We start from the raw sequence: 21,936 nt of genomic DNA on the forward strand, positions 1-21,936 counted from the left end.
TGAGGCTTATAAAAGAATATGGCCGAAATGATAAAAATTTATTCGAACATAAGGATTAGGTCAAGAATTGGCAAACAGACCAAAAGCTAGGCAGCCGTAATTGCGAGTTCCTATCTCCCTCTCTCTCTCTCACACAGTCTTGCTTTAATGCATATGTTTTAGTAGTTAGTATAGCATAACTATCTAGCTTTACTAAATGAAAAGAAAAGTATGTTGAATTATTACTCCTTTTTTTTTTTGTAATGCCGAAGTTGAAGCCTCGAAAAGTCTGTAAACTTTTGCATGGTCAAAGCTAACAGAAGGAGTCAAAATTATTAATAAACCACATAAGCGCGGCAGATACTAAAATATCAACCTGTCTCACACTACAGCTGCCCTTGCTCGCTCACTCTCATGCGCTCTAACGCACTTATGCTATCTCAGATAAAAAGTGGAAATATGCAGCATTGGCAAAAATTTTTGCACAGCAACGAAAACTATGGAAAACACCATAAATTTTCCACAGACTGACACAGGCAAAAAGTTTTTAGCGCTGACTCACACACACAGACAGACACATACACGCGCACACATGTATGCGGGGCTTGTGTGTCGGTTGGCAGAGAATTATCCAAATGATGCATTCGCAAGTCAAAGCAGCAAATTGAAAGGTCTGCCCGCCTTTAACAATTAATGCTCTAATGCTGCCAACGGCAACAGCTGCAGCAAGTGCAACAACAACAACAACAACTACAGCAACTGCAACAAAAACTACAGCAACTGCAACAAGTTCGTCCGCCAATTCGACATAAACCTCTCGATGAATCTGCTGCTCTGCAGAGCATTTGAACTTTGCTCGTTCGAACACTCACAATTGAAGAGCAGCGACCCCATCTTTGACACAAAGGTCAAAATTACAGCACTCATTAGGGTCGCTAGCAATTTGTGCTCTATATGTGCACCACCAATGCACCCCACTGCCACGGCCGCCTCCACCCACATGTGGTTCATTCGAGCTGAGAGAGCGAACCCCTTAATCGTGCTTTAATTGTGCACAGCCAAGATGCCAGCATTTAGATTGTTTCGATTGGGTGCGAGAGTTCAATTGGATCAAAAGTACAAAAAAATAGAGAATGAAGAGAACTCACTAGAGATGTACCGACAGTCAAATTACATAATAATTGTGCTGCTCGAGCTGAGATTGAAAACGAGTTGTATTGTAATGAAGAGTGCTTTTAGACTTTTTTAAAGTGTGAGCATATACATCTGTTTAATCTGTTGAAGAGTAGCAGCAACAATTGAGTGTATTCGTGCTTGGACTTCTATATATATTTATTAACTCATTATATTTAAAAAATAAATAAATAAATAAATAGATCTAGATTATAAGTCTATCAAAATAAAAATCTCCCTTATAAAAATTGCAATAAAATTTATATTCATGATAAAATTATATTAAATTTTTACAATTATTATAAAATTAATATATTTAAAAAAAAAATAAATAAATAAATAAATGATAGCAATAATAAGGGAAATTATTTTATAAAATTACATTACTATAGAAATGAGTTTTGTCACTTCTGTTTATAGACAAGTAATCATCATGTAATTGATGCTAATAATAATGATTTAATCAGCTTACATAATATTTGCTGTAATAAATTAAATATATTATTCCATCCAATTATAAATATGCATATTTATTTATATACTCAACCACTCATCTTAGTCTCTCTCAATATCTTCTTGTACATGTACAAGCTTAAGTTTAATAAGCGCCATTAATCAAATACTTATCCACTTAAAATGAGCTTGCAATTTTATTTATTTATTCATGTTCATCAAGCGTATCATTTAAATAACATCGACTACAGTTGCACTCACTCTTCAAAAAAAGAAATGCGAATGGTAATCAGGTTAGTTGGCCCATTGAAACAACAACAATTTGCATTTACTTTATGCAATTTCCGTATTTGCGTTCATTTTATTTGATTTAATCAAATGTAAATCTCTCTCTTTCGCCGCTCATCCCCTCCCTCTCTTACTCATTTGCGCTTCACGCTTTATTTATTTGTATTGACTTTCGCTCTGTCTGTGTTTGTGTGCAGAGCGCGAAGGAAACGGCAATAGCAACAAAAGCAAATACAATTACACTGAGTGCTACAGTTCCTGTATGCCACGCCCACGCCCCCAGCCAGCGTCCGACAGCAGACCCTACAGGAACGGCCCCTTTTGGCTAGCAAATTGGCTGGCGCAACAAAATATTCCGCACAGATAAATGTAAATACATAAGCAAACAAATCATTTGGAAAATATTTCTTGCAAAAATCACATCAAGGTGCAAAATATTTACGCATAACATATACACGAATAGAGAATCCGCGAGAGATAGAAAAAAAAAATGACAAAGTGCCAAAAAATAAAAAAACGCACAAGCAGAGAGAGAGAAAGAGAAAGGGAGAGAGAGAGTGAGTTAGAGCATGAAAAGTGTAAATATTGCCACTTGCAAAGCAATTTTTGATTTTTCGCTTGCATTCTGTTGATGAATATAAGCTTCGCTGAGCATGTCCTTAGACTTAAGTAAAGACTTGACTGACTGATTGATTGACTGACTGAACGAAAAAACCGAATGGCAGACTGTGTGTGTATGTGTGCTGTAGTCTGCTAGAAATTCAGCTATTTAAAGCTAAAAAAGACTTGAGGGAATTTTGCTTCAACATTTCATAAACATTAAGCGGATCAACTTTATTGACTTTTCAGATACTCAGAAAAGAGATTTAATGTGTGTATTCAATATTAAAGTTGAGAATTACCTTACTTTTCAATTTAATTAATATCTCTTTAATGCTAATATTTTTATTATTTTTTATTAATATATATTAATATGCTATGCTTTTAGTAAAAATAAATTACTGCTTTTAAATTCGTAAGCCGCGATAAGAAATCTAAAATCTAAAATCATATATATATAAATATATATATATATATATATAATTTAATTATAATTATAATTAATTTAATGTCAAATAAAAATCAAATTAACTTAAACCCGAAGGCACACTTTAAATATTTTAACATCGGCTATGAATTCTTAATAATTATTGCTCTTATCAAAGCATTCATGATATCTAACAAAATATGTAAATGACAGCTCAAAGCAATTCTAAGCATAGCCAAACATGTAACATAAACATTTTAGCAACATTTGCGAGCCGCATTTGGTATCGGCAGCATTCAATCAATAAGCCTATCAATTATGTACATTAATATTAATCTGTTATAAAAGTATGGCTTAAGCCTTTAATTGATCATAATTCTATTAGCCAATTAGACGGAATTTGCGCATAAAACCAGGTCAAGGCTCCCACATACACACACACACACACATATAGTCCTTTAGTTTGCATAAATATTGTTAATAATAATAAAGCAAACAAAAAATAATGAAATAAAAACAATATTTATGCAGACTGTAAAGCGCAAATTATTTACACAGGGCACAGAAATAACAACGTTGCAAGTTCTTTTTACTGCTGGCACAGATTATTATAATAAAACAAATAAATACACAAAGAACGAGCGCGCTATGGCTGGCGCTGGCTGTGGCTCTCGCTCTGGGCGTCCTCATGTACAACGGGGCGTATGCGTATGTGTGTGTGTGTGTGTGTGTGTGTGTGTGCCCGCGCGTATTTATGGCAAAAAGTTGCGAGGGGCACAAAATACGCGCAAGGCACAAAATTTTGCAAGTTTTGCTCTACGTGCCGTGTGTGCATGTGTGCATGTGTGCATGTGTGCATGTGTGACTGCCTATTCGACTGGCTCTGTGCGTTGTTCCATTGTGGCATGGAAATCCATGCCGCTAATAATGTTTATGTAAGAACTCTTTGGAGTACGAGCTTTCACAATAATTGCATTGTTTGCCCCCCCTACCCACTGTTTGCCCAACCCTTCACACTATTTGAATGATAATTAAGTGTGTATTACGTGTGTTGGCTTGAAAAGCCAACAGAAAATGCCCTCAGGACGAAAAACTACCAGTTCGAGCTGTGTTTTTTAGCTGGTTGGAGAAACGAAATAAAAAAGGGTGTGGAGTGTATGCATCTGTGTGTGTGTGTGCAAGAAAAGACTTTCTTTTGAACTGGAAGTGTGTATTCCTTAATATTTTTCGAGTGAACTCACAGGCGAATAACAAGTTTCTACAATGATAAATAAGAAAGAAAGATTTCTTGGTATTTGCTACGATAATATAATAGCAATAATATGGAAAATATTAGAAGCAATAATATGGAAAATATTTTTTGAATAAATAATTCGGTTGCTAACAAGTGTTGTATGTCTTGGTATTCCAAAATTTAGAAAAATGTAAAAAACAGAAGAAATTATGCTAATTTTCAGATAAAAATTTATATAAATATATAATATTTTTACAGCACTTGAAAAAAATATTTCTTAACTCAATTTTCTGTATTTTTCATAAATCAATAAAAATTAAGTTTTAATGAATAAAATTTTAAAAATTAAAATAATAATTTATCCATAGTTCAATGAAAATATAGAACTTAGAAAACAAAACGTGTAAAAAAATAATCTGAAACATAAATGATTAAGTTTGAATATAATTCTTGTTTCCTCATTGTCAAGATTATATCGTAAAGGGTGTTTCTCCTAATATACTCTTAATTTATATATACATAAAATGATAACTGTTTACAACGCTATATTTACCGCTTTTAGCCCACTAAACTCGCTGAACGTGTTCGCCGGCAGTTAGCATTAAAAATATGACAAAAGAAATTTCCATTGCATACAAACAGGCGCAGTGCGACGCGTGCTGTAAAATGTGTTGTAAAACGCGCGTGTCGCGGCGGCACAACTATAATTTAAATGCTGCTGTAACACTTTAATTTAATGGATTTACATGCGCCGTTAGCGCACAAGGGGTTCGAGCTGCTCGAAGACAAGCCACAAAATGTGTAAAGCCAAATAGCCTCAAAGTTACGTCCCATAATGAGCATAAAAATATAATGCCCAAATAAATATATATATATATATTGTATATATGCATGCATATATGCATTTACAATGTAAGCTGAGCAAAAACCACCAACCCCTGGCAGTCCCTCGATGAGTAAACTGCTGAAAACTGTTTACCAAAGCGTCGGGCTGATGATGTCATCAGCTGGGCGTCAGATATCGGAGGAGGGTTGTTTGCCAAATTATGCATCCTGAGTTTACGAACAAGATGAAGAAAAAGGAACAAAAATGAGACCCATTGCAGAATCAATAACAATAAACAGAGCAGCGCAACTCCAGAAACTTCAAGATGCGAGTCAGACGTCGCCTTTTGCTACGGCCAGACGTCCCGGCCAACTGGCGCCAATATGTGCAGACATACACATATACCATATCTCTATATATATATATATATATTTACTTCTCTTTTTCGAGGGTGGCTCTGGTTGCTGTTGGTGCTGCTGCGATAGTTTTGCCCGCTCTCTGAACTCCACTTGGCAACAAATTTGAAACAATTTTTTACAAATATTTCTCAACTTTGCAATTTCGATTTTATTAATTAGAAAAATATCCTCAGGCTTGAGGCGATAATTGAATTTTGGAATTTTATATAAGTTAAAAAAAAAAAAAAAAAAAAAAAAAAAAAAAAAAAAACACCAAAATATGTAAGCAGTGACTTTTCGCAGTTTCCAAATTGGAAAACAACAGCAACAACAAAGGAATTTTGATACAGAGCTAGGCCGCTGGCCCGCTGGCGTTAAATTCAATTTTCGCTTTCATCTTTTAATCAATTGCGTGTTAATTAGATAATTTTTTAAGTAATTAACAGCCGACAGTTGCAGCTGAAACAGAAGTTCCCAAAGCATTTAGCTGCAGGTTCGGAAGATAGCAAATTGTTGTTGCATGGCCGCTGCTCGAAAGGACTTTGTAGCCTGGAGGCCTAGAAAAAGTTGGATGCCTCAAAATTGAGCTAATTTAGCTGATTGTTATTACAGCAGCTAACCAGATTGCCATATTTATAAGAATGTGTTGAGCTCAGCGAAATGAACTTCCTTACCGGAGCAGCAAAATTATCGCATGAAAGAAGCGAAGGGAAGGGCAGCGTTTTTTAGACTCTTTTATCTTTTTAACCACTTCCAATTAAGGTGGGATAAGCGATAAGCCAACAGAAAAGTGTTTGTTGTTAAGGGATATTTGAGAGCTCTGTTGCAGACAGGAAAGCAATAAGACTATTGGCGCAATATGATAATAACAATTGGTTGCAGTTAAGCTATTAGCCTTGACATATAGGAAAATATTTTAGCTAGGCAATAAGAAGAAGAGAGATAGTGAGCCCCACAATGGAGAAATGGTCGCTGACATTGAAGACAGAATGAGAGGAGAAGAAAATGTGAGAAGAGATGAGAGAAATTTAGAATGAAGTGAGAGAGAAGATAAAATGATAAAGAGAGCAAAAGTAACAGAAAATGAGAAATGATTGAAAGAGACGATGTGAGGAAGAGTGGGTGAGAGAGGGAGAGCGAGAGAGAAAGTCAACGATACGATAATACAGTAATGAAGATGGAATAATGGAATGGAACGAGATCGAGAGAGAAAGAAAGTCAGGGACAGTTGGATATGAAAGTGAAATACACAAAAATACAATAGATAGAGAGATTAAAATTCAACTGAAGTGATTCAAAGCTTATCTTCTTCTGCAGAATGCAGTAAATATGTTTCTAATGATATTTGCTATATCCTAACATATAAATATAAATATGAAAATCTCTACCATCTCAATTTCTTCTCCGACTATCTTTCATTTTTATGAATTCCCCCGCTCAACGAGTATTTAGAGTAATTTCACTAAACTAAATATAGCCCAATTAAAAAACCAAAAGTTGAAGCTCCTCATAACATTATTAAGTTGATGTTACTCAGAAAGCTATTAAAATAGTTGAAATAAATTTTGTGCAAGCCAAATACCTCTATTTCATTTTAGACCAGCAAGGAAGCCAACTCTATATTTCACATAGATATATACATATGTACATTTATGTGTTTTCCAGCTCTTCCACATCTGCACTAATTAAATAATAAATTTAAGTACTCATATCAAGTTGTTTTAGTTGTTGTAGCTGTAATTTGTTTGTTTGTCTGGTTGTTTTTGCGGATAGGTGGAGCAAGTAGAGGGGGTGAGACACGCCCGCATTTGTGTTTTATGGGTGGGCACGACATCGCTGCGGTCGTCATCAGCGCCATCAGCGTCGATTCATGAAAGCTCAGCGCACAAATGCAGACAAGGACAACAAGGAGCGGTGCGCCTGCATTGCATTGCATTGCACTGAATTGCACTGGATTGCATTGCGTTGCGTTGCGTTGCGTTGAGTTCCGGTGCTGCTAATTACTCAAGCAGACGGGCACGATGAGGACTCGAGGACCTTGTCGGCGGCAGCACCCCATATAATGAACATATGCCAACTGTGCGACACAGTGGCATAAAAAGGTTTTTCTTCTGCTGCCACTCTCTGATTTTGTTTTTCTTTTTTTTTCGCCACTTCACAAGTTATTTACGACTGCGCAGGAGTGCGGTGAGCGGGGGGGGGGCGCGAAAGGCGTGGCACTTACATATAATGCACACAACATAATTTTAATTAGTGGCATGTGAAAACCCATAAGAGAGATAGACCAAACAAACACACACACGCAAAGAGAAAGAGAGAGAGTGAGTGAGTTGAAAAGAGAGGGGGAGCGGGTGGTAGAGAGGGAGAGACAGAACTGTGCTTGCAACAAAAATTATTATGTTATTACGGCTTTTGAGCACAAGCCGCTTATGCGTGGGCGGCCACAGCGGACCAAAAAGGGCGTGGCCCAGGTTTAGCAGCAAAGGCAGACTATGTGGGGATATATGTATGTGTGTGTCTTCGTATTTTATGCAAAATAAATTGACAACACAAGCAAAAACATATTTGGGTCAGATAGTTTTTTTTTTTGTTTTTTTTTTTTTTTTTTTAAAGTTGAAGAAAATGAAAAAAGTGGAATTAGATGATGTGAGTAAAGAGATTACAGTTTGAAAGAAATCTTTTTAATTCAGATTTTTAATTCTAGAATTCGAGCAATATGATGAGGCGACTGGACTGCTTTAAACTCCTGATATTCACCTAGTGCAATTTTGTTGGCCTATCATATTTTTCTAATGCTAAATAATTATAAATTAAAATAATTGCATCAATTACTTAAATCCCAGTATATGCACTAAATTGCATATACACTAGTACACATACTAAATTAATATAATTTCAATACAAAATAAATCAACTCAGTTATTGAGCTATGAGCTAACTGATCTAGTTAGCTACGCTAAATAACAACAGCCATTCAACTAATCGAGCTCCAAGTGAAAAGCAACCTAAACTTTCTTTTTTTTTTTCAAAAAAAAAAAAAAATCAAGCTAGTCAAAAAATTTGTTCATCATTTCATCCGATGCTAGTCAAATATTTCGTAGTACATTTCAGTCGAAATATGGTTCTACGGCAATAAACATTTGCGAGAGTTTTTCCAAATTCAAGCACTCCATGCTTTCTCAATCAATAAAATTTGTGTCAATATATTTATATATGTATTCGCTGTAAATGCTGCACCACGCGAGACTCGTAGCAGTTGCTGTCAAAACTAAAAAAAAAAAAAAAGGACTGCTTCAATGTTGAATGTAGCTCGAGTTTGCACAGTTCCATAAAATTTTTGGTTTCTAAAAGCACAGAACGAAATTCGTGATTTTCAAAAGCCAAGTTCCAAAAAAGAAAAAGAAAACAAAAATTCCGAAACAAAGACCAACTCAAAACATCGCGAAAATTGATAAGAGAAGAGCACCATGTGCAGTCTAGACGATTTCTTTGCTAAGAAGGACCGCAAGAAGTCCACAACAAAAACAAATCTCTTGGCCGCCGACGAGCTCTATCGCACACTGGAAGAGACCGCCAAGGCGCCCCAGGAGGTGGACAGCACCGAGAAGCTGCAAGTGGAGGGGACCAACAATCAGCATCAGCTTGAGTTCGGCATACGCTTCTCCGACGAGACCATCGATGAGGAGGATGAGTGGTGTGATTTCACCGAGGAGCACGATCAGCCATTTCCCAATCTCAAACGCAACTCCAAGCTGATATTGAGCGCAACGGCTGCGGCCGCCAACGAGGATGCGAATCTGACTGACGAGAACTGTCCCTATCAGGATACGGGTGGCGATGGCCTGGGCGTCGGCTCGGCCCAAGACGAGCTGGGCAAGCCAGCGTGTCCCTGGCTGAAGCTGGAGCCCACCGAGCTCACCAGCTTCTCAAGTCCAGCCAAGGAGGGGGCTCTGGAGCGTGAGCCGGCACTCAATGCCTCGCAGTCGCAGTCGCCGCTGCTGCCTCGATCCCAATTGAAGTCGCAGTCACAGTCTCAAGTACAAAACCAATCGCCGTTGCAGTCCCAGTCCCAGAGTCAGTCCCAGTTGCAGTCGCCGTCCGAGTCGCAGTCCCAATCACAGACAACACTCAAGACTCAGCCAAATAATGTGGTCAAGAAGCAGGTCTATGTGCCGCCGGCTCTGCGCCAGAGCCAAAGCGAGTTCAGTGTTCGTCCACGCAAGCAGGCGAATTCTGTGTCCATGAAGCTGGCCAAGGGCCAGGCGCCCGACATAAACAATGTCGATTTCTTTCCATCACTCTGTCAATCACGCAGCTCCAAGCGCGCCAAGTAGTTTTCGCATTCATCATTATGTTTCTCCGTTTTTTTTTCTAGTTAACAAATTTAAATTTGCAACGATTAAAGCTTGAGTCCCGATTAAAAAGAAAAAAAAAAAAAGATTAAGACAAGCTAGCTTTCTTCACTCCCACTCTCACTCTCACTCACTCTCTCGCTCTCTGTGTCTATCTCTGCCTTGCTCGAGTCCCTGGCGTATCATTAGCTGTAAACAAGCCAAATATTTACAGCCAAATCGTTTGAGCGCTAAATGCACCCCGCGGACTGTTTTACGCAACACGCGCCAAACTTTGCCAACAAAATATGTTCATTTCGGGCATTTATCATATCATTAGATTATCTTTTACGGCCTCATATGACCATGAATAAATAAGGCATAATCAATTTATGTGCCGCAGATTAAAGTATTCGAATGCTTAAGTCGCTTGGCCGAAATGTTATTGATTGCAAAGTCGTTTGGTATAGGCATGGAAAATATTGAAAATATTGATGTAAATTTAAATAATGTAATTTGAAATAAAAATAATTATGAAAGTATATTAATATGCAGACAAATATAAAATAGTTTAATTTATATATTTTTTAGGATTTAAATTCGATTTATTCTAGTACAAAAATATTTTATTAATATATGTAATAAATATTTATAAAAAAATTAGATGAATAAATATGAAAAATTTCAAGTCTCTTATTAATATATATAATTATTAATTTTCAGCTGTATTAAGAAAGATACAGTTCTACTGTCACTACTGTCCCGACATTTTTTTTTTTTTTTTTTTTTTATTTTTTTTTTTTTTAGAGTCAAAGAAATTCAAATTATTGAGAAGTATTGAGTACGAATTTCTTTCCGTAGAAAGTAGATGGTAAAATTATATAACCCGACCAATGCTTGAGAAATAACAGCTTTATACTTGTTTTTCTCCATTTAAAACTGACGTAAAATTTATTTGGACAAACATTTTGCATTTTGTAATAGATAATCCGTTACTGGTTTGAGAGTTACGGGTCACAAGTGAAAGCAGTGTCAGTCAGCGTGGAATTATTGTGATATGCGTCCTCTGCCTCGACCAGTTTTTGAAACCTACTTTCCTTCTAACCAGGCTAGCAGTGGCCACCAAAGGGTCCATAGCAGGAGCAACAACCATATGGTCCTATCGGACCGCAACAGTGGTTGACTGCCCTAAACCACTGTCCGTTGTAGGGCCCGCAGAAGCCGCATGGGCCCAGCCCACCTGTTGGGCCGCAACAGGTGCCAGGCATTGAACGCAAGCAAGGATTACACATTTTCGTGCTAAGTAAAAGGAAAACCAAATTTACTTTTTCTTTTCATTTTTTTTTTTTTTTTATACTCACTATAGCCTGTTTACGGAAGTAGGTTATCAAAAAAAGTTTGTGAAGGTTTTTTTTTTATGCTCAAAGATGTTTATTCTTCAATAGCCGAGACGATTATGAGAATTTAGAGTTTTGGCTGTGAACAAGGGGCTTGTCGCTCAAAAATTGAATCTCAAAGCCTGCTGTGGCAATAAATTTTGAAAAACTAACAGTCTTTTTTTCTAGAAAATTGTTTGTTTGCTTGCCTACTCAGTATGGCTTAGGTTTCACTTTTATAGAACTACAAAGCGATTGATGAAATGGCCAGGTTTACTCCCTGCTTTAGTTAGTACAGGGAATTGCAAAAACTAGGGATGCTTAAATATGTGTTCATATGCTTAGAGACAGATACAGAATTTTGTATATATATTTGAGTACTTTTAGGAGAGTTTTTCAATGTTTATACGTTAGCTGTACACAGCGTGTGGGAAAAGATTTAAAATCTTTAGCTCAATAAGATATCGGCTACAGTCTTGCCTCTGGCATTCTCGCTTTTGAGCCACTCACAGGCAATAGCTCTCATCTGTATTTCGAGTGTCGTATATTTTTTACCTCAGATCATGCTGCTTAATATAGACCAGAGTGAATTGAAGAGCTATTAATTGAAATAACGCTAGAAACACTCTTAATTCACTTAAGTTATGTGGGAGAGTTGCTGATTCTTTGCCTGCCCATGGCTTCAAAATAGCCTCCAGAAACATACTCATACACACACAGCTTAATAGAAACAGATCAGCTGTAGTGCCTTCTTGACTTTACGTTGAGCCCTTAAGGGCTTTCGCTTGACACCTGCTGCTGTATTAAGAGAATGCTCGAGTAGTTTTAACTCCCTAATGAACTACGTCCTTAAAAGTAGGCCAAGCAGTTGCTAAAGCCCTTTCGGCTCAATCGCTTCACTTGCTGCCTTCTACAAATAAGTCTTCACAGACTTTTTCTTCTTCGGCTCTACATTTAATTTACTCTCGGAAATAAGTACTAGTATATATTCTTTAACCGTGTAATCTGTAAACGTCTGAGATTTAAGCATTTCTTTTACATCATACATTTTTCACATTCACTTTCAATTCCCATCGAGTGCTGCCCATCCTCCATCCTCCCCAGTTGGCCAGACTTTGCATTCGCTTTGTTCTTATGGGTCCCCAGGCTAGCCATTAGCATTTGTGCTCTGTTAAGCTTTTGTGGAAATCAGCGCCCACAGAACCACAAATCTGTATAGTCCATGGCTGGAGCATAATATCAAATAGAAATTCACTTGACTGCACTTGTGAAATATTTGCAGTGTCGCTTGCCGCTTACCCCTGAGGGTTAGCCCCTCGCTCGAGCCATAACTCAGCGAGAGCCGAGCAACGCAACAAGTGTAGTTAAACTCCTTTTGCTATGCTCGGGATTTTTGTTGTTGTTGTTGTTGTTGCTTCTTTTGATTGTTTTAGCTATGTAGTTAAGATGGAAACCACTTTTCTTGACTGTGCATTTTATAGAAGAAATATGCTGTTCCTTTGCCGCGCTGCCTCGCCCACTAGAGTAGCTCTTGCTCTTGTTTACTTCGAGCCGGATTCACAGTCAAAGCGAAGTAAAGTCATTTGACAAGTTTTGTCACGTGCGTCACATGTTGGAATGTGCCCAGCTCAGCGAAGGCAGCGCTGCCTTCGTCCGGCCCTCTCTCTCTCTCTCTCTCTCTCGACCTCGTCCTGCCTTGCGCCTTCATTCTGGCTTCAGCACATTTCAAGCAATTTTCCACACAGCAGTTGTCGTCATTGTTTCACAAAATTATTCTACTTGTTGTCGTTGTTGTTCTTGTTGTTGTTATCGTTGCTGTTGTTGCTGTTGTTGACCTGGTTTTTCTGCTTACACAGCGCCCAACACTTTTGTTGTTGTGCCCTTGTCCTGCTGTCGCCTAGAATCTGAGAGTGTTGCTCTTGTCGCTTCCGTTGTTTGTTTAAATGTGTTTGTGATTATTTAGTTATGGCATCTAATTGAGTTTACTGTTGTTATTTGTTTTAGTCATTGTCTGTGTGTTTGTGTGCGTGTGTGTGTGTGTGTATGTGTGTGTGCTTGGAGGCCCTTGTGCTCTCTGGCTAATTGAGTTGATTACCTCAACATCTTGGCAGCTTGTCCATCGACAGAAAGAACTCAAAGTTTAAAGATTGAACAAGGCTGTTAATTAAGAGAATTTGTCAGTTTGAAAGGTCATTGAGCTGGAATAAGGACATTTCCTTCTAGGATCTGCTCTAGAATTATATAATATAGAACGGAATGTTGGAGACGATCGTAAAGCCAATCAAATTGTTTAATAAAATTCCATTGAACTAAAGTTTCCTATTATACCTATTATTATTATTCTTATATTATTCTTATACACGTTATATATCGATACACCCACTCTAGCCATTGTGAATTGCCAAGGGTATGCCGCATAAATAAAAAACATAAATATAAACTTGTATATCAACTTCAACTAACACATACAAAAGCCATGTACAGACACACACATTCACATTGAGCGACTCACGTTAATGCTCCTTGAATCGTTCACAATAGACGATTGGCAATAGACAAACTCCATTTGAGCGTATAATTGCATGCAACGGCACTTTATAAGTCAGCATCCGTTCGACTCGATGACGTCTTTACTCACTCTGGGGTTTTGTGCTTTTGATTGCTCAATTGCTGATGGACTCAATGACTGACTGACCAACTGACTGACTGACTGAATGATTGACTGGGCGCTGGACTGTGTGGGCGAGTGACTGACTTGGCTGACTTGTTGTGCATTTCAATAAAACATTCACCGCATAACTACAATGGGCATAAGTTATGCTCCCCTGGCGTCGACATCGAAGCACTTGCTCGGATTTCAACGGCTCACGGCTCAGCAGCAGCAGCTCCATGAAAGAGACGGCCATAGAGAGATAGCAATAGAGGCAAACAGACAGAGAGATAGAGATGGCCACAGAGCACTTGACTCGCACTAATTCCCCCAGGATGATAGAACATGCATTGAATGGACTGATTGATGGTATCCGCTCAAACTGCTTTGTGTGGCATTCAGCGGCTTATTTAAGTTGGCCTAAGCACGCCTTCAATGCGATCAAGTACATCCAACAGTGGTCATAATCGATAACAATGATGTATAAGAACCTTTTAGATTATACATCAAATTATGGAAAATTAATGATAAGATTCATGTGAATCATCGATCAAATAGTTACTTATTGAAAAGTATTCCAAATACTAAAAATAAATTCAAATAATGAAATTTTCTACATATATATTTATTTTATGTATATTATTTTTTATTAATATTTATATTTTTTCATTGAGTAGTTATTTTACTTTATTTTAAATACTTTTTATTATGTTGAAATCAAGCAACCATTATCAATTTAAATATACAAAATTATATATAATTATTTTTTAGCAATTTCTTGAATAATTGATAATTTATTTTTCGTAATACTTTTCCTAGCGGCTTTTCTCCCATTAATCAAAACGAAAAATTACTACAACAACAACTGAAAAGTTATCGCTGGACTTCCGCTGCACGGTTGGCGCTTTGAATGGGGACATTGAACTTCCTCAATTCCGAGCAGCTTGAGGCATTCCATAGCACAGCATTGATGCAAAAGGAAACTGCTGCAAGCACGTAACATTAAACAGGCAACAGTCACAACATAAGTTTATATATGTATATACTTGTGTAAATTTTTTTAAAGCTCTTCAACTTGGCACCGCAACAATGCAGCGAAATATGAAACCAGCACGCGATGTAAAAAATAAACAGAAATTGAAATCCGGCAAAGCTTTAAATATATTTAAAGCATTTCTAGAATATGTATTGGAAATGAAAAATTCTCTTTTATATTTCACTTTCTCTTTGTCTGGCATATCAAAAGCCAAGAGCTGTTCGGTCAATGGTTCTCAATGGCTGCTTCAAGTCTCGCATTTTCTCATTCATATTGCAATCAATTAATTAAATTGAGTTTTGCTCTTGCTGCAATTTGCAATTATACAAAAAGGTATTCATGAACAGTAGCAACAGCAGCAGAAGCAGCACCAAACTACAAATCAATCAAAAATTCTTGGTATTTGCATTTCGAATTCGTGAATTACACTTGGCATTGGGGAAAGCTTTGAATACTTGCCATAAAATATGTAAGACATTGCCTTCTACGTCCAAACATTTGATTAGAAACCATGAATTGAGATAAAATACCCTCACATAAGTGATGCTTTGAAGAAGATATAGGTATATGTATGTATATGTACGTAGTCTTTAAATAAATGTAATTATCTTTTTTCGTATAAATACTAAGAAAAGAACCAATTTAAAAACCTTTTGATAAAATAAACATTTTTTGTATATACATGAAATTACCAAAAAACTACAAATTTGTTTATGAAAACATGTGTTATATTTTTAAAATATTTATTTTCTTAAATAAATCGTATTTCAGTATTAAACTTACGTCCATTCGTACGTCCATTCATTTATCATTTCTATCAATGCATTTTAAATATCTCAAATTGGAATTCATTTTGCCAGCATTTAAGTAATTTAACTTTTCTATTTAGGCTGCTGCAATCAAATCGAATTAGATGTGCTTAAATTGCTCAGATCATTTGAAAGTTGTTTGGGCAGCCTAGCGGCATGAGCCTTTTCGGATTTTGTCATAAATCATTAAGCTAATTAATTTAAATACATGTGCCAAATTAGAAGCGTGTAACGGCTAACAGCTGTTCCACCTACACACGCATAAATCTCGAAAGCAATTTGTCCTTAAAGTGTCATAAAATGCATGCAGTTCCAGCTAGTTAGCAAGAGCAGAAGTGAACTTCAAGTAAAAGTTTATAATTAAAACTTTACGCACGTTTTGTCTAAGTAAATACAACACACACACGCACACACAAAACAGATAGGGGGCGAGAGCGAGAGCGAGAGAGAGAGAGAGAGAGAGAGAGAGAGAGAGAGAGAGAGAGAGAGAGAGTTACCGAGTCAGTCTAACAACATGGCAACTATTTTGGCTTTGGCCTTTTCGTATGCGTGATGCGCACAAAAATTTTGTGTTGCATACTTAAGTGGGCGAACAGTTGCCCCAGGGCTGCATTCGCAATGCCGGACATCTGCTCAAAGCGCGAGCATATGTCCCATTTCCCAGCGGGCTACGACTGACACTCATTACGTGGCAAGCTCACTAATTTCAACAGATAAAATGGAAAGCGAAAGAAATGAATATAAATGAATAAATACTATACACAAACAATAATTTAAAAAAGAAAGAAAACAAAGAAAAAGATATGGAAACAAAATGTAGAAAATTTCACTCAGTAGAATAAACTTTAAAATCGCTTAAGCAAAAATAAATATATTTTGATAATTAATAGATCATTCTTAGTAATTTTAAAGAGTTATAATAATGCAGTTTATGTTCTTTAAAGCCAATTAAATATAAGAAGCCCAAAAACTTTAGCTTATATGAATTAATATAGCAAGTAGGAATCTTTCAGAAAAAAATCATATGAGCAATATTTAAAAAATACATAACAAGAAAAAAATATCAATATAATCCTGTATGAACTATACTAAATATAAAATTAATATATTTATAGTTAAAAAAAAGAAAATAAAATAAAATAAAAATAAAAAATAAATTATGTACAGGTAAACAAAATTTGTTCAATTCAAATGGAATATATATTATTAATATATGCATATATATTTATTGTTATTAATATTTAATATTTCGATATAAGCGTGAATATTTCAAATGTCAAATACTCGCTTGTTTTTCCATTACGTAAATATGCGCACATGCACACACATATGAATAATATTTATAAAATAATTCCAGGGACAACAGTAGAAAAGTGAAGCAAACGAGCACAACTAAACGAAAGTTCAAATGCAAATATTTGCACAATGTTTGTGTTCTACTCCCATGAGGCTGGGCCAACAAAATTTGAGTTCAGTTTATGGTCAGTTGATTCTGTATTTTTATTTTTATTTTTATTTTATTTTCCAGCTGCTGATTTACATAAAAGACAGTGTCAGTCGGACCACTAGTATATTTGAATTTCATTAGCTACGAATTTTATATTAATTTAATTAGCACTTTTGGCTCTTAATTTCTTCTCTTACTTGGTTCTTTACAGGATAATAATTTAATGAAAAGTAATTGCAGCACGTGCGAACATATCCAAACATGGCTGTTGCAACTTAAAGCTGCCGCAAAATGTGGCACACGATATTGGCCAACAGACCAGGACCAGGCATTCATTTGCGTGTTAATTGTCGAAATGATTCGTCGCCTGACGACTTTAAAAATTGCATGTAAAATATTGTAAATTGTTGCGGTTTGCAGTCAACTCTGAGGGAAATACTCTACATAGCATGAATAAGCGACGATTGTAAAGATGCTTTGAGTTGTAGGCAAAGGATTGTTCAAAAGAAGTTTTCATAAAATTCCAGTTATTATAGAGTAGCAAATGAAGAACGACGATTCTTTTTTTTATAAAATTTTAAATATATATATATTTTTGTTATATAAATTGTTTTAATTTCATTTAATATTTTTTTTTATTAGTTTTAATTTCTATACAATTTTCATATTTTAACTATATGTATATCATAATTAATTTATTTTTTAAATATATAAAAATTAATTTGCTATTTTATTTTATATTTTTATGTTTTTTTAAATTTTTAAATATTAATTTACTATGACGCTCAGCGAAATTGTCGAGTTTCTTTTTTTTTATAAAATTTTAAATATATATATATTTTTGTTATATAAATTGTTTTAATTTAATTTATTATTATTTTTATTAGTTTTAATTTCTATACAATTTTCATATTTTAACTATATGTTTATCATAATTAATTTATTTCTTAAATATATAAAAATTAATTTGCTATTTTATTTTATATTTTTATGTTTTTTTTTTAATTTTTAAATATTAATTTACTATTTTTTATTTTTTTGTTTTTAATTATCATAAATTATTTTAATGTTTATCTATATTCTATATTATTTTAAGAACTATTTCCGCATTATGAGACCACACTAAATATTTTTATTTAATGACTCCCCACTGTAGAGCATTAAAGTTTCGTTGCCTTGCAACACATTAACCCAATTATTTGCTGGCATTAAATTTCACAAAAATGTCGCATATTGTTTTTATTACCATTATTGCCAGAGCTCTGTGGAGAGTTTGTTGTTTTTTTTTTTTTTTGTTTTTTTTTTTTCGCTCTGCCTCTTTTGCTTCTGTTGTTGTTAAAACATTTATTGAACAATCGTCGCGCGCCATGTTAATTTTTCCGGCATTGTTTTTTAATTTATTTTTCAGTTTATATATTATAATTACATAAATACATATTACATGTGTTTTCCTGATGGTTTTTTGGTTAAATTATTGTTTATTTATTGGCTGATTAGATTTAATGATTTTATAACAAAGCAAATAGATTTAATTACAATTTGATTATTTAATCGTCAAAGCTTATTGGTGGAACGGCATTTATTTCATATTTATTTCAGCAGCATAAATCCGCTCTGAACCCATTCAAATGGCAATTCAGGGTATATTAGTTATGTTACAATTTATGTAACGGGCAGAAGAAAGAAGAGTATATATTTTTCTTATCAAAATGACGAACTGAGTCGGTCTTTCTATTGGTTTTTATACATGTATGAAGATCATTATTATTATAAATATACTTTGTATTTTCCTTTTAACTTTTATTTCTCTTAAACTGTCGTATTCATTCGCATAAGGTCCATTATACCCTACGTTTTCCTCTGACTTTCAGGATACAATAAAATTATCATTCAACTGTCATCAGCAGACGCGTCGTCGCCCGTGACAATGAAAAAAATGCTAATGCAAATAAAAGCCAGATAAAAAGATGGCTGAATCGCTTTCGGCCAGCAGCTGAACATCATTATTCACATGGCAAAAGTGAGCATTATCATGTCCAGCAGAAGTAACAAAAAATATGAATAGATAAAATGCCAGCGAGTCAAAGCATTAAATAAGTGAAAGTGGACACACACAAAAAGGCAACGAATAATTATGGCAAAGTACGAATAAAACCAGGCACATACAAAAAAGGCAGAAAATGCTTTACCTGAAGAAGCAGAGGAAGGTAGCTAAAGCCACTTGAGATGGCAAATGACAAGCCGCACTTTCATCACAATATATATACATATATATTTATTTTTTTGTAGTCGTCTTAAATGCGCTTTGTTTGTTCTTGTTGTTGCTGGACATTCGAAACTTAAATGGCTTAGGTTGGCACTTAAAGTCTTTGATAAATGATGTTTAGCTACTGCAAGATAAAGTCAACTTGCTAAGGCTTGAGCCACAAAAATGAACAGAAAATATTGACTTAAATATCTTTAAATAATCTCATGGGATTTTGTATTAAAAAAATATTTAAGGAGATTAAAAGATTTGCATTTAATTTAGTTTTGCAACATCCTGTATCTGTATATTAAAAGCAAAATCTGTATATTTAGTCTTCAAATTTTACTCGGTAGAGTACTCTACAATTATATATTTCATTTTTATTTAAATATGGTTGCAGAGTTTATAAGAATTTCTCTTGAATTAGTTTTGCAGCATGTTACAGACATATAAATATATATAAGGGAGTTATTAAATTTTTTTTAAGGAAATACTAGTCAAAGGGTGCTCGATATATAATTTACTAATTTTCAACAAATATCAAATTATAAAAGTTTTCTATTTCCCTCTTCTTTTATATAGTTCGTATTTCGACATCACCAATAATTCGATATGCAAGTTTTAGCTCTTCAGATACTTTGACTATCTTGCCTTTAAGCTTATACAACTCCTAAGGCCATAAAGCAGCATTAAGCCCAACTGGCGGCAACTGCAGCTAATGCCAACCCAAATAGGACAGCTACAATGCCAACAAATTATCAGTTTCACATTTCACTTTGTGCAATCAGTGAGTGACCACAACAACAACTCACAACTCGAGGTTAACACTTGCACCAACAACAACAACAACAATCGTCCGGACAACATCGTAAATGACGCTCAGCGAAATTGTCGAGTTTGCAGTTGGCCAAGCCAAATGTAATGCAATTAATTGATATCATTAATATGGCTTAAACGTGGCCAAGATATACACACAGCTATAGCTATACATACCTTATATACCTTATATACTATATACCGTAAACTACTAAATATGTAAGTGTATGCATATATATCTGCCTTATCGGCTTGCGTGTTAGCTAAGCTGCTAACTTGTGGCATAAGCGAAGTGAAACGCAAGGGAAAATTAAAGTTTTGGTATGCGACTGCTTTTCTCTTCCTTTTTTTTTTTTTTTTTTTTTAATTAATAAGTGCGACCTCTTAAAGTTTCGACCACAGAAATTTAAATGCAATTAAACTTTAATCAATCGCCAAGCAAGCTGCGATCAATGCATCAACACGAACCAGCGGCCACCCCGATTGCCCCCTGGCCGCTCCTCGGGCTGCTGCCAGCGAGCACAACAACTCACACTCGCTCGCTGGCTGACTGACAATGCGAGCGACGGCCACAAATAACCGCAGGATAACTTCATTTGCATGCAACACACACACATGCCCACACGCACACACACACACACACACACACACACACTCTGTGTGTATATGTATTTGTACTTATACGTTACATGGCCAACACTTTTCATTGCATACTTTTGTGCACTGCCGCGGCAACGCGCATAAAATGTTTTTCATCTGCATATAAGTATATGATATTTATATATCTATAAATTCACACATATGTATAAACGTGTATATATGCACATATATGTTTTATCTGTTGTCTGCATTTACATTCAAAGAATTTTTATTATTGTTGTTCACTGCGTGTATTACAAGCCGACGCATATATGAGAAAAAAGTTGAGTCTTTTATTAACAGATAGTTAAATATGCAAAATGTAAAATGAAAAGTGCATTGAGGAAGACGAATAGCAAATGCTCTATATAAATAAAGAAATTGCCTATAAATTTATAATGCTCTAGAAATAGTAGAAAATTTGTTATGAAAGAAGACGAATATCAAAAGTTCTTTAAAACTTTATTATTAATAAAAAAAATATGAAATGCTCTTAAAATATATATATATACTATTCAACTAAAATAACTATAAATAAAATAAAATCCTATTCAGCTTAAAAAAAGTCTTTTTTTTTACTTTTGATTTATAAAATAAATATAATAATTTTTAATAAAGTATAATATAAATATAAATATTTGAAAAAGCGTAGTAAAAAATTAAATCCACTTTTATTCGCTTTATTCACAAACAGAAAATAATAATTAATATTTATATAATTTTTTTTAGGAAATATATCCTTTAAAATGCCTCAATATAAATATTATGCTTTTCGCCTCCAATAAACTTTTTCTCTCAATATTTTTCATAGACTTAATCACGTAACTAACCAACTTCATTTTGTTGTTCAGCCTCGAGTATTTATGCACTGGCGCTGGCAGCAAATAAAATGCTTGCAAATGAATAAATAAATACAAATTAAATAAAAATTGTGAACTTTTTACAATAACAACGTCACATAATTGATGTCCAGTTCATTCGTAGAGGATGTGCAAACATATAAGGAAAATAAATAAAAAGTAAGCAACGGCAAAAGTTTAATGAATCAGCCGCGTAATGAAGCGTCTTAAAGAGAAAATCCACATAAATATGATGTGAGCAGAAAATTTGCATAGAATTGACCAAAAATTGACCATTAATAAATAAACTGTTGTTGTATTTGGCATTTTCGAAAAAGAAACGAAAAGGGTTCTCGGGACCATACGA

At 34.9% G+C, this 21,936-nt stretch overlaps 1 protein-coding gene and 1 long non-coding RNA gene across 2 annotated transcripts; one reads left to right on the forward strand and one right to left on the reverse strand.

The window, feature by feature from the left end:
* Positions 1-8,332: 8,332 nt before the first annotated feature.
* Positions 8,333-9,847, forward strand: LOC108620294 (uncharacterized). The gene has a single exon (XM_018017198.2). The coding sequence runs from the start codon at positions 8,846-8,848 to the stop codon at positions 9,710-9,712; it is 867 nt and encodes a 288-aa protein (XP_017872687.1). The 5' UTR covers positions 8,333-8,845; the 3' UTR covers positions 9,713-9,847.
* A 781-nt stretch (positions 9,848-10,628) lies between these two features.
* LOC108620292 (uncharacterized) lies at positions 10,629-11,550 on the reverse strand. The gene is made up of 2 exons (XR_001916337.2): positions 11,071-11,550; positions 10,629-11,008 (listed from the first exon to the last, which is right to left on the reverse strand). It is a non-coding gene; the product is annotated as an uncharacterized LOC108620292 (long non-coding RNA).
* Positions 11,551-21,936: the final 10,386 nt, after the last annotated feature.

Source organism: Drosophila arizonae, chromosome 3, assembly GCF_054131065.1.
Source record: "Drosophila arizonae isolate 15081-1271.41 chromosome 3, UAZ_ARI_1.0, whole genome shotgun sequence".
NCBI classification, from domain to species: Eukaryota; Metazoa; Arthropoda; class Insecta; order Diptera; family Drosophilidae; genus Drosophila; species Drosophila arizonae.